Source organism: Orycteropus afer, unplaced genomic scaffold (assembly GCF_000298275.1).
Source record: "Orycteropus afer afer isolate SDZICR_OR568_19922 unplaced genomic scaffold, OryAfe1.0 scaffold00281, whole genome shotgun sequence".
In the NCBI taxonomy this organism is placed as follows: domain Eukaryota; kingdom Metazoa; phylum Chordata; class Mammalia; order Tubulidentata; family Orycteropodidae; genus Orycteropus; species Orycteropus afer.
The window spans coordinates 533,153-547,526 of record NW_006921868.1 but is presented as its reverse complement, the minus strand read 5'-3'; the positions used below and the strand labels follow the sequence as shown (position 1 = coordinate 547,526).

General features: G+C 39.8%; 1 protein-coding gene across 1 annotated transcript in view; it reads right to left on the bottom strand.

The window, feature by feature from the left end:
• Positions 1-14,374, bottom strand: part of LOC103205313 (nodal modulator 1) — a 121,009-nt gene that overhangs the window by 66,811 nt on the left and 39,824 nt on the right. Inside the window, exons 12-13 of the mRNA XM_007950588.1 lie at positions 2,476-2,650; positions 583-724 (exon numbers count right to left, since the gene is read on the bottom strand). Coding sequence (XP_007948779.1) covers positions 583-724; positions 2,476-2,650 — 317 coding nt within the window. The remainder of the gene's footprint in view (positions 1-582; positions 725-2,475; positions 2,651-14,374) is intronic.

The window sequence follows — 14,374 nt, the reverse complement described above, 5'->3', positions numbered from 1 at the left end:
ATGTGCCACCAGAGTGCCTCAGGGACTCATAGTGGCTCTGTAATGGTCATCGTGCATCCTGGGAAGGCTGGTCACTTATTTACCCAGTTTTCCTCAAAACCTGAACTGTTCTTCTAATGTAGGACATGCTTTTCTTTTATTTTTCTTTTTGTTTCTAGTAATATGTCTACCATGAATTCAGTATTGAGTAGGTGTTTCTTTTTGTTTGTTTTTTGACCAAAGAACAAATGAATAAACATGCAATGCTTTCAATTGTCAAAAAAAAAAAAAAAAAAAAAAACTTAGGCTACACAGGTAAAATGCTTATGGCTTCATAGAAGGTGAGAGCTGAGATTAAAACCTGGGCCTAATCTGATCTTCCTTTGTGAATCAAACACAGGGGAAATCAAAGTAAAAATACTCCAGGAGAAATTACTCAGGAAGAACTACATACAATTTGGACTCTCAAAAAACATCACTCCCCAGGAACACCTTCTGTACTCACCTTCAGTGCTACTCATTGAGGAAAAGTTCACCAAAACCTCAACTCTACAAAGCTCCTTCTTTGAAACTACCTGTTCTTGACTTCAATTGACATCTTACCCAAACAAGAGACTTTCCCAGAAACAGATGCCAAAAACTGCACGAAAGCCACATCCATCACAGGCCTGTCAGTCACTGTGAGAGGAAACATCTGGGGTTTCAGCGTCAGCCCCACTTTGGTCTCCACCTCAGGAACAATCACCTGCAGGAACATATGGAATAATGTCAAAAGCTGCATTTGGGTTGCCTCTCCCCTGGCTTGTACAGTCCTAGAACATTCATCTGGGCCCAAGGCTAAATATACTCTGAAGTACAAAGGATCATTTTTAGGACAAGTTTTATACTATAATCACAATAAATCAACAAATAGCTTTTGTGGAAAAATGCATTTCTAATCAAACATAAAAAATACTAGTCTTAAACATCCCACAGGTGCACACAAAAACGTATCTGGCATAATTCTCCACAAGGTGCACAAAGCTGTCATTAACCACCTGTTTACTGACCAAAAACCATGCAATTCTCATCCCTTTTCCTGGTTTGAAGGCACACAGGATATAAACCATGGACTTGTCAGCACCATGGGATTGAGTCCTCTACAGAATAAAGACGTATTTTTCTTCTGTGTGCCTTTCCCAGGGTAAGAGGAGGGGCTGGGAAAGGGGAAACCATTACCTATTTTATCCCTAGAAAAGAAAGATTAAGGAGCCCTGGTCGTGAAGTGTTTAAGCACTCAATTGCCAATTAGAAAGTTGGCAGTTCAAACCCACCAACTATTCCACAGGGCAGAGATGAGGCAGTCTGCTTCTGTAAAAATTTACAGCCTTGGAAACCCTATGGGGCAGTTCTACTCCATCCTATAGGGTCACTGTGAATTGTAATCAACTTCATGGCAAGAGGTTTAAAGAAAAGATTACATACAGAATTGTCTTTTCTTATAAAAGTGCCTCATCATGCTTCCTGAAGGACTTCTAAAGGCTTGTCAATGTAGCCAAGTTTAATATCTAATGTCTAACATTTAATATCTAATAAAGGCACCTGTCAAGTCACACACCTCACTGTTTGCCAGAAGAGGAGAAAATACTATTCTCCCCACTGATTCCCTACAGAAAAAAGGATCCTGCCCTGGCCTGGAAGGGAGGGCAGTATTAGGGTGAACCTTCTCAGCCCTCTCCCCTCCCTCACTTGCTCTTCCACGAGGGAGGAGGAATGGCTAATGCGGTGTCTTCCCGTGGGCAGGGCCACTGCACTGAAAAAGTAAAGTGGGTGAACTCTGGTTCTACCTTGCTTGCTCCATCTTAGCCCCTCTGTACTAAGACATTCACCCTTTGGGTAGACCTGAGGCCAGGGTCTCCCTGCTCCTCTGCCTGTTTACATGGACAAAGCAGACTGTGCCTGCCCAGCTGTCTTCAAATGTAGGTGAGAGAGGAAACGGCCTTGGGTCCCAGAGCCACAGACTGTGGAAGTTACTGAGCTGCCACTGATAAGAGTTTATTTTAATTTCCTTCTGCATTAGTGACTATTCTATAGCAGCAAACAGGAGGTATGATTGGCAGCCTGATACTAACCCAAAACCCACTGCCACTGAGTCAATTCCAACTCACAACAACCCTACAGGACACAGAAGAACTGCCCCACAGAGCTTCTAAGGTAGGTTCGAACCACCAACCTTTTGGTTAGAGCCAAGTATTTAACCACTGTGCCACTAGGGCACCTTAGCCTAATACTAACCCTTAATAAATATCACACCTAGAAAAATAAGAGGCCTGTTGCATCCTTTTTGAATTGGTAGCCTGTCTGCTCTACTAATTATGGCATGCAGGAGCAGAAACACTTCAAAATAAGCAGCTGTCAAATGAAAAGCTCCTTCTCTAACCCCACTTTAGCTCATAACAGCCCTATAAAAAGCACTCCTCTTCTCAAATATTAAATAAAACAAAACTTTTATCATACCTGGACATTGTAGGTTCCCGGTTTTGCTTTAAAACAAAATGATCCATGAACATCTGTCTCCACGGTGACCAAAGACTTGTCCTTGTCTTGAGAGGACAGGACAACTTTGTATTTACTCATCTGCTTGACTGTGTCAGGGAAGCGGATGATTGATATCTGACCACAGACACTGAACCTGCACAAAAGAAGGCCATTCATCCCAGCGTAAGAACTCAGCTCTTACCAACCAAAAATATACATCCCTCTTCCCATCCTCACTCCAGAAACTAGTTTTATCTTAATGAAGAGACGGAAATGCAACCCAAATGACTCTGGTTTTCAAAAGCAACCTTCAGTAGGAAGACTGGGCCTTTTTCTGCATAGGGAAGAAATAGAGCAGGGCAGGGGCCCAAGGCTGTGCTGTTTGTGTCCTGGGTGATAGCTGGCAACCCCAGATTATTGAACCAATTCTCAGAAAATCTGTAGATAATAAAAATGTTTCAGGTAATTGGATCATTGGCAGAAGAGTTGCCTCAGACTCAGAATGGGGGCTACTCCGTAAATATAAGGGCTATAAGCTACCTGAGAAATTATGGCATTACCCAGGCTTTTAAATATCCTCACTTTTGATTATATATAATGCAGAAGCAATTGGAGATATTTGAACAGAAAAGGTAATTAAGTTAAAAAAAAAAAAAATGCAAAGCTAAAATGGAACTACTTAGGAGCTAGGAGCATACAAAAGCAACTCATAACTGAAAAGCCCTATTAAGGGAATGACTCAAATTTGAGACCAAATGAGCAGTGTGCTTTGTAGCACACTTGGAGAAGCAAATGAAAGCCCTCCACTCATTGATAAAGACCAACAAAGAGATGAAGCACTTCATTTTTCAATCAGCTAATGTCCTCTCTAAGGGTAATCATGGACCACAGCTGGAGGCCATTATTTCTTCAACTGGCTAAAGGCTGTATTTTCTAATCTTAGATAATCACTTTAGATAAAAATCAGCTGTTATCTTTGACATAAAGATAGGATAAAGACTGTTGACTTCTGACAATTGTGGGGTATACTAAATATGAGAACCCCATTCTACCTCAAATGAAAACAATGTAAGAAACAATTTTTAAAAAATTAAAAAACCAAACTCACTGCCATCAAGTCGTACCCGACTCATAGAGACCCCTCCCTGGGTTTCTGAGGCAGTACCACTACGGAAGCAGATTGCCCAATCTTCCTTCCGAGGAGTGGCTGGTGGGTTTGAACTGACAGCCTTCTGGTTAATGGTCAAGTGCCTTAGGCACTACACCACCAGAGCTCCTGAAGAAATAACAAAGTAGTGGAATAGTTTATATATATAATCTTTGTTGTTGTTGTTGTTGTTGTTGTTTGCCGTCGAGTCGGCCCCGACTCATAGCGACCCCTCCTTGGGTTTCCGAGGCAGTATCACTACGGAAGTAGGATTGCCCAACCTTCCTTCCGAGGAGTGGCTGGTGGGTTTGAACCGCCAGCCTTTAGGTGAGCAGTCAAGTGCCTTAGGCACTATGCTACCAGAGCTCCTATATATGTAATCTAGGGATAATTAATAATCATGATGATCACAGTCATTTGTTTAGAGTTAAGTAAGGCAGCCACAGAGCACACAATCTAGAGCAGGTGTCAGCATACTACCACTATGGGCCAAAGTGAGCCCACTGCCTGTTTTGCTGTTGTTGTTGTTGTTGTTATGTTCCGTCCAGTCGGATCTGACTCATAGTGACCCCTCCTTGGGTTTCTGAGGTAGTATTATTATGGAAGTAGATTGCCCCATCTTCCTTTTGAGGAGTGGCTGGGAGGTCTGAACCACCAGTCTCTTCTGGTTAGCAGTCAAGTGCCTTAGGCACTACACTACCAGAGCTCCTGCCTGGTTTTGCATGGACCACAAAGTAAGAATTGTTGTTGTTGTTGTTGTTGTTATGTGCCGTCGAGTCAAACCTGACTCATAGCGACCCCTCCTTGGGTTTCCGAGGCAGTATCACTACGGAAGTAGGATTGCCCAACCTTCCTTCCGAGGAGTGGCTGGTGGGTTTGAACCGCCAGCCGTCTGGTTAGCAGGCAAGTGTCTTAGCCACTATGCTACCAGAGCTCCCAAAGTAAGAATAGTCTTCACAATTTCATGACACATAAAAATGATATGAAACTCAAATCACACTGTTGAATTTTTTTTTGTTTTCAGTTTTTTTGGAACATGGCCACACCCTATTTTTTATGTGCTCTCTCTAGAGGCTTTCATATTGCTATGGCAAAGTTGAAGTGTTACCAGGGGCCATATGGCCCTTAAAGACCAAAATATTTACTCTTTGGCCCTTTATAGAGAAAGTCTGTCAACTCTTGTTCTAGATTAAAGGTATACATTTTGGTTCTCGTATCCCCATAGTGTGTACTTCAGAGTAAAAGGACAAGAAGGGGAGAAATGCTAATGAATTATTCTGCCAGATCTTTCATATTCCCTTGAGCTGTGTACTTGTCAGGGGACCACCTTACTCCTTTCCAGCTGAGCCTGTTAGCAGTCCTAAATTTAATGTATTTTAAACTAAGATCTATTTTAGCTCATATTCTCAATTGGAGAGAAATGTAGGGTTTTGTTTTTTTGTTTTGTTTTTTAATACAGCATTATCCCAAACCACAAGTGTACACTGGAATAATTTGGAAAAATAAACAAAAAAGCGTGTGGGAGAGGGTTCTGTTATAAGGAAGCCTCAAAACTGGATGCATGTCAATAAATTCTTTCATCAGGGCTTAAAATACACTTATGGGTAGAAATTGATAACTGGTGTACACTGAGGTAGCTATATTCTATACTTGGTGAGGTGTCAAAGAGTTTGCTTTTTAAATAAGCTGGGAAGTATTTAAAAAGAAAAAGTAAGACATGACAATGAGTTAAAAGGTAAAGTGCTATGTTGGCCCAAAAGGAAAATGGTTCCATTTTCTAAAGATGCTCAACAAATGTTTCTTTACTTTCTTTGATCCAAATAATCCACTGTAAAGAAGAAAATATATTTCCCCATCTCTGTGAATAGCACCTCCTGCACATGCCCAGTTGCTAAACAAGAAACCTGGGATTCCAGTGTCACCAAGGCCTACTGAGTCTCTCTACCAAATCCATCTACTTCTCACTTCCTTCCCTGCTAGCGTCCTGGTCATGGCCACCATCATATATTTCCAAACAACAGCCACAGTCTCCTATGTGGTTCCTCTACTTTAACTCTGGACCCTCTCCAATCTATTCTCCACACAGAAGTCAGAAAAAAACTTTAGAAAATGACATGATCCACATCACTCCCTGGGTGAAAACTCTTCAACAGTTCTCCACTGCATTCAGGGGAAAAATCCTATTTCCTCAACATGCTCCCACCTCAGACCTCGCCAACCTCACTGTCTCCAGCCACGCTGGCTGTCTTCAAAGCCTTTCTCTCCCCTCTAGGACTCTGGCACACAGCACCCTCTGCCTGAAAAGTTCTTTATTTGGCTAACTTTCAGTCCTCCCTAAAGAGAAAAGATTGAAGTGGTCAAGGATTTCATTTTACTTGGATCCACAAACACCGAGGAAGGCAACAGTCAAGAAATCAAATGGTGTATTGCACTAGGTAAATCTGGTGCAAAAATACTTCTTTAAAGTTGTTAAAGAACAATGAAGACTAGGGTGCGCATGGCCCAAGCTTTGGTATTTTCAGTAGCTTCATCAGCATGTGAGAACAGGACAACATTTATAAGGAAGTCTAAGAAAAATTGATATATTTGAATTGTGGTGTTAGCAAAGAAAACAGAATGTACCATAGACTGCTAGAAGAACAAACAAATCTGGCCTTGGAGGAAGTACAGTCCGAATGCTCCTCAGAAGTGAAAATGGCCAAAGTTCCAGCAAGATGGCAAAACAGGCAGACAAGCTACACAGACCCTCTGCAACAAAAGAGAAACCATCTGAAACCAATACAGAAGAAAATCCTGCAACCCTGAGCTTCGAAGGTAAGGATAAAGAAATGCATTAAATACAAACTAGCAGAAGAATCTGAATCACAGTGAGTAATGAGATGAATGGAGCAGTGGACCACCAGCTGTCCTGAGGACAAAGCCATTGTGAATATTTTCCAATAGCAACCTAAGAATCAGCTCTGCTCACAAAGGACTGCAGTGGCAGAGACTGCACTGCTGCCTGACAACCAGAAGGGAGAACAGTGAGAAAAGGGACAGGTGGACCTGTGGACTGCGGGTTGTCCTGACAGTACAGCTATTTTTGATGTTTACAAGCAACAGGCATGGCCGTTTCGAATATGTGCAGGTGGCATTCTTGCCTGGAGAGTGACCTAGAAGTAAGCTCCACCAGCTGAGGACAGCATGGGCAACCACACTGGAGGCCGACGACTGGAAAGGTGCAATATTCCTCTTGTTACTTTTATGCCCATGCTCTCTTGGTGAACAGGACTCTAGCTGTCTCCTGCCTCCACCCACCTTCTTGACTGGCAGGAGTTCCATCCCAGTCTGTGCCCTGGCAGAGCCTGAGTGCTGTGCCCTGTCCCCCAGTTTTGATTTTGCTTGTTTTTAAATTATTCTTTTTTTTTTTTTTTTTGTCTTTTTCCTGTCTTTGGTTCTTGTTAGTTCATGTATTTTTGGTTTTTTCTCTTCCCTTTTCCTGGTTCCCTTCTTTTTCCTTTCTTTTGGTTCTTCCCATCTCTTGTTTTCCTTTTGTAGTTTTACCATTATTTTCTGTAGTATTCTTTACTCTTGCTCTTTTCTCTCATTCCTTCCTCTCCAGATATTGTGGCTTTTTTTTCTCTCTCTCTCTTTTTCTCATTATCTTCCTTTTATCCTTTTAAAATACATTCTCAAAATTTTTCTTCTCTCATACGGCATTTTTTTTGTGTGTGTGATTATTCCTGTATGTTTATGCAGTTGGAGTTTTTTGTTCTCTAGTTTTTTGTAGGTTTTTTTTTTTTTTTAATTTTTTTTCTAACTGAGTGGGAGAGTGCAACCATTCCCACACAACCCAACCATATCTGTACCTCCTGCAGCCCTACCCACTGAGTGAGGGCCCACCACTTGCTTTTGTACCAACTGACCAATGACAGATGGCAACCAATACCAGCTCAACTCACCCTCAACTGCTTTTTGCGAAGAGCTAACAGAGATCTGCATACACACTCTCATTCTCTATCACACCTACCAGAGATAGGTGGTGAGTGTCTAAATGCTACCAACTAGCAAACAGAGGAGCACAGTACCCTGCTCACACCATGATATCAAAACACAACAAAGTGGAAAAAAGAATCCTGCACAAATCACATCAACATACAATCAAAAATTAAACACAAATGCAACACCACCACAATGTCTCATAGATAATAGACCATCACATACCACACAAAGAAGCAGGATAAACTGGTAGAAACAAAGGACCAGGATACAAATCCAGAAAACATCCTTGAGGAAGAAGCAGCATTGGAACTCCCCGATAAGGAATTTAAAAGAATTATACTTGGGTACCTTCAATGGATTGAGAGGCAGACCAAGGAAAATAATGACAAAAGTAAAGAAAACACAGACAAAACTCTAAAATAATTTAGGAAAACAATTGAAAAAATAAATAAAGATAAATAAAAAATTGGAAATGATACCAAAACAACAAATAGAAATCCAGAAGACTAATACTAACATTTCAGAAATAGTTTAACACATCGATGCGCAAAAAAAGAGAATCAAATCAACAGAAGACAGAATTAATGAGACTGAGTATCTCAAGGCTACTTTGTTAAGAGATGAATCAGGAAAAAGATCAAAACACAATGAAGAAAGCCTAAGGTTCACGTGGGATACCATCAAGAGGAGTAACTTACATGTAGATGGAATTCCAGAACAGGAAGAGATGGATAAACCACAGAGAAAACTGTCAAAGATCTGATGGAAAAGAATTTCCCTCATATGATGAAAGATGAGAATATATTCATTCAAGAAAGTTCAACAAACCCCAAACAGGATAGACCCCAAAAGAAAATCACCAAGACTTACCATCATGAAACTCACCAAAGCCAAAGAAAGAATCCTGAAAGCAGCACAGGAAAAATGAGAAGTTACCTACAAAGAGCAACCAATAAGACAAAGCTCTGGTTTCTCGGCAGAAACCATTAAGGCGAGAAGGCAATGGGATGATATTCATAAAACCCAGAAAGAACAAAATTTCCAAACAAGAGTTATATACTGAGCAAAACTGTCCCTCAAATATGAGAATGAAATTAGGAAATTTCCAGGTAAGCAGAAATTAAGGGAATGTGTTAAAACCACACCAACCTTACAAAAGATTCTAAAGGGAGTCCTTCAGACACAGAACCAACAACAGAAAACAACAAATGATGATTAAAACACATGATGACATAACCCAGAAACCTACCCAGTTATAGAAGTATCCAAAGTAAAATAAGCCCACAAGACTATAAACAAGGAATCAGAGACAACAACTGGTAAATGAGGATAACTACAAACCAAAAAGAGGGAATAAATAGTGTAGTTACATAACTTCTAAATGGCGAGGAAGTCAAGACAATTGTGAGACAGAACAGACTGTTTAAAACTTGGAAAGAAAATAACAAGTCATGGGGTAACTCAAAGAAAAATAATAAACCTTTGTATCAAAATGAAAAAGAGGACAAGCACAAATATTTAGCAAATACTAAAACAAAAGCAATGAAGGAAATGTTAACAAAATTCATAAACAAAATGAGCTCAGCACAGAAAATTATATGGAACAAAGAAATGAGCAACACCACAAGAAAACACCTAACAAAATGACATAAATAAATTCATATCTGTCAATAATTTACACTGAGAGTAAACAGATTAAATGTACCACTTAGAGAGTTGCAGACTAGATAAGAAAACATGACCCCTCAATATGTTGTCTACAAGAGACTCACCTTAGACACAAAGACAAAAATAGACTAAAAATCAAAGGCTGGAAAAAGATGTATCAAGCAAACATCAACCAGAAAAAGGACAAGAGTAGCAATATTAATTTCTGATAAAACAGACTTTAAGACAAAAATGACCATAACAGACAAGGAAGGATATTATATAATGATTAAAGGATCAACTGAACAAAAGAACATAACCATAATAAATATCTATGCACTCAATGAAAGAACCCCAAAATACAAATATCAGACTTTACCAGAATCAAAACACAAACAGATGAATCCACAGTAATAGTAGGAGACTTTAATACACCACTTTCAATAAAAGACAGACAAACTGGAAAGAAACTCAACAAAGTCACAGAAGAACGAAACAATATGATCAACCAACTTGACCTTAAACACTCCTATAGAGAGAGCACTTCACCAAACAACAGCACAATATTCATTCTTTCCCAGCATACATGGAACATTCTCCAGGATAAACCATGTTAGGCCACAATGCAAGCCTTAATAAATTTAAAAACACTGACATACTGCAAAGCATCTGCTCAGATCACAATATTATAAAATTAGAAACCAATACTAGGAAGACCAACAAAAAAAGAGTAAACACATGGAAAGTGAGTAACACCCTCCTCAAAAACGACTAGGTAACAGAAAAAATAAAAAGTGAAATTAAAAAATTCCTTGAAACAAATGAAAATGAAAAGACACACTAACATCTTTGGGACACAGCAAAAGCAGTGATCAGAGAGCAACTTACAGAAATAGATACACATATCAGAAAAGGAAGAGCCAAAATCAACACCTTAACCCAACATCTCCAACAATTAGGAAAAGAGCAGCAAAAACAAAAAAGCCTATAGTCACCAGAAAAAAAAGAAATAATAAACACTGGAACAGAAATCAATGAAACAGAAAATAGAAAGACAATAGAAAAAAATCAACAAGACTAGAAATTGGTTCTGTGAAAAGATTTAAAAAAATCAACAAACAATTGGCAAAGTTAACAAAAGAAAAGAAGGAGAAGATGCAAATAGCATGAATAAGAAATGAAAGGGGTGATGTCACGACAGAATTGTTTTGGATACCTAGTGCTGCTCTAACAAGAATATAGCACAAATGGGATGGCTTGAACAAACAGGAGTTTATTCTCTCACAGTTTGGAGGCTTTAAGTTCGAATTCAAAGTGCCAGGCTCTAGGGGCTGGGTTAAAGCCCCTTAGCCTTGGGTTTCAGCTCTGCCTCCTACTCCTGGCCCACTGGAGCTAGAGGCTTGCCAAAGAGGCAGGGAGGCAGTTTATTCTGACCTCCTTTAACCCCACAACAGGAAAACAGAATCACCATCAGTAGCCCAAGGCCTATTCCTGCAAGGCCAGACATGCTGCCTCCCTCCAGCCCTTTCATCAACCGTTCCTCCTGCAGCACCCACCATCTCTCTGCTGGGTTTGAAAATCACTGCAGTGGCCACACAGAACTCACAGATTATGGGGTTTATTAGGGAAGCAATAGGTTACAATTCAAGTTCAGGAATACAATCAGTCTCTCTCACCCCGCTGTCTCTCAGCCAACAGTCTTTCTCTCAGTCTCTCCCCCAGCAGTGCTTGTGTTTCAGTATCTCTCTTAGTAATGCATGTCTCTCGTGTCTGTCTCTGAGCAAATACATGTCTCTCAGGAGCGCATTTCTCTCAGCAGCACGTCTTTCTCAGCCAGCAATCAGAGAGACTTCTTCTGCCTCTAGGAGGCCTCCTTTTGAGCCTGGCAGAGTGGCCAAACTAACCAAGCCCAACATCAGAATTCTATACACCTGAGAGAGAGCAAACGTCCCAGAATATTACTTTGTGCTGCTCCCAACAGGTGGATAACTAACAATCAGGAGCTACTTGGTCGCTCATGGCAAATTCCACCACAGAGTTCACAAAGACTTATGGCTAGAAAAGCCACACTATGTAATTTACTATAAGACTTTTCTTCACTGAGACAGCTGCCAGCTGCTGAGACCGACAAGCCCAAGGTTGACAAGTAAAAAGGCACAGTTCCAACATTACCAAACCACACAGCAGGCCATTCATTCAAGCCCACTGAAAGTCCCAAGATCAGCAGAGCATGGCAGGCTGCTGAACAATGACATGGCTACATGCAGGGTTCAAGTGTGCCATAAGCTGGAGACCATTCCCAAAGCTGTTTGTTATATACAGGAAGCAGACCACATAGCCAAAGCAACTACTCAGCTGCTCCAATAGATTCCACCGTGGAGTTAATTACCAATCTCACCATGGGGAATAACTACATCCAGCTGGCCAGTCACTAAAACCGGCCCAGCCAAGTTGACACACAAACTTAACCACCACAATTACCAACAGAAATAAAAAGAATAATACCAGGATGCTATGAAGAACTGTACTCCAACAAATTTGAAAACCTAGAAAAAATGGACAGATTTCCAGAAACACACTACTTAACCTAAACTAACACAGACTGAGGTAGAAAATTTGAACAGACCCACAACAAAAGAATAAAGTTAACTAGTCATTTAAAAAAATACCAACAAAAAAATAAAAGTCCTGGCACAGACGGTTTCACTGGAGAATTCCACCAATCAAACAGAGAAAAGCTGACACCAATCCTACTCAAACTATTCCAGAACATAGAAAAGGATGGAATCCTCCCAAATTCACTTCATGAAGCAAGCATAACCCTGATACCAAAACCAGGCAAAGACACCACTAGAAATGAAAACTATAGACCAAAATCCCTCATGAATACAGACACAAAAATCTTCAATAAAATTCTAGCCAATAGACTCCAACAACATATAAAAAATAATAATAATACATCATGACCAAGTGGGATTCATACTGGGTATGCAAGGATGGTTCAACATTAGAAAAACATGATCATATCAATAGTTATAGAAAAGGCATCTGATAAAATTCAGCACCCATTCCTGACTAAAACTCTCAGAAAAATAGGAACAGAAGGGAAATTACTCAACATAATAAAGGGTAAATATGCAAAACTAATAGCCAACATTATTCTCATTGGAGAGAGGCTGAAACCATTCCCCCTGAGAATAGGAATCAGACAAGGATGCCCTCTATCACCACTTCTATTCAACACTGCATTGGAAGTCCTAGCTAGGTTAATAAGGCAAGAAAGGGAAATCAAAGGCATCCAAATTGGTAGGAAGAAGTAAAACTATCCCTATTTGCAGATGATATGATCCTTTATGTAGAAAACCTAAGAGACTCAGCAAGAAAACTACTGGAACTTATTGAAAGATTTAGCATAGTAGCAGGATACAACATCAATATATAAAAATCAGTTGGATTCCTCTACACCAGCAAAAAGGTCTCTGGAAAGGAAATAAGGAAATCAATAGCATTTACAATAGCTACCAAAAAATAAGATACTTTGGAATAAATCTCACCAGGAACACAAAAGGGCTATACAAAGAAAACAACAAAACACTACTTCAGGAAACTAAGAGATCTACATAAATGGAACACACACCACACACCATGCTCATGGATAGAAAGATTGAACATTGTGAAAATGTCAATATTGCCCAAAGCCATCTATACAGTCAATGCAATCCTAATCCTGATTTCATAAACATTCTTTAAAGACATCAAAAACACAATCACTAATTTAATATGAAAAACAGAGACCTTAGATAAGCAAAGCACTAGCAAGGAAGAACAAAGGAGGAGGTCTCACACTCTCAGATCTCAAAACCTATTACACAGCCACAGTTGTCAAAACAGCCTGGTATTGGTACAACAAGAGACACATAGACCAGTGGAGCAGAACTGAGAGCCTGGAATCAATCCATCAACTTATGGTCAGCTGATTTTTGGCAAAGGATCGAAATCCATTCAATGGCAAAGAGACAGTCTCTTCACAAATGGTGCTGGCAAAACTGGATCTCCATTTGCAGAAAAATGAAGTAAGATCTGTACCTCACACCATACACAAAAGCTAGCTCCACATGGATCAAAGACTTAAATGTGAAACGTTCATTAAAGAAAAAACACGGGCAAACTTAGTGGCCCTAATTTATGGCATAAATAGACTATCAAGCATAACCCAAGATGCATAATCTAGATGATTAAAAATTAAATTAAACTTTAATTTAATTTTAAAAAATTAAAATTCTAAAAATTATATTCTTATGTGCATCAAGACTTCTCCAAAAGAGTAAAAAAAGAACCTACAGAATGGGAAAAAAATATTCGGCATTGACACATCAGACAAAGAGTTTATTTCTAAAATTTATAGAAAACTCCAACACCTCAATATCAAAAAGACAAATAATCCAATTTAAAAATAGGCAGACAATATGAACAGACACTTCACCAAACAAAATATTCAGGCAGCCAACAAACACATGAAGAAATGTGCACAATCATTAGCCATTAGAGAGATGCAAATTAAAACCACCATGAGATACCACCTCACCCCAGCATTAATAGCAAAGTTCTCAACCAGACAGACATTACAAAGGTTGGCAAGGATATGGAGAGATTGAGACTCTCATACACTGCTGTGGGACCGTAAAATGATACAACCACTGTGGGAATCACTATGGCAATTCCTTAAAAAGTGGGAAACAGGAATACCAGTTGACCCAGCAATCCTATTAAAAAAAAAACAAAAAACAAACAACTCACTGCCATCCAGTCAGATTCGACTCATAGCAGCCCCTCTTTGGGTTTCTGAGGCAGTGTCACTATGGAATCAGATTGCCCAATCTTCCTTCCTAGGAGTGGCTGGTGGGTATGAACCACCAGTCTTCTGGTTAGCAATCAAATGCCTTAGGCACTAAGCCACCAGAGTACCTATTACTAGGTGTATATCCTAAAGAAGTGAGAGGCAGTGATCTCAAAACCTACTATAAAGCCACAGTAGTCAAAACTGCCTGGTATTGGTTCAATGACAGATACATAGACCAATGGAATAGAATTGAGAACCCAGAT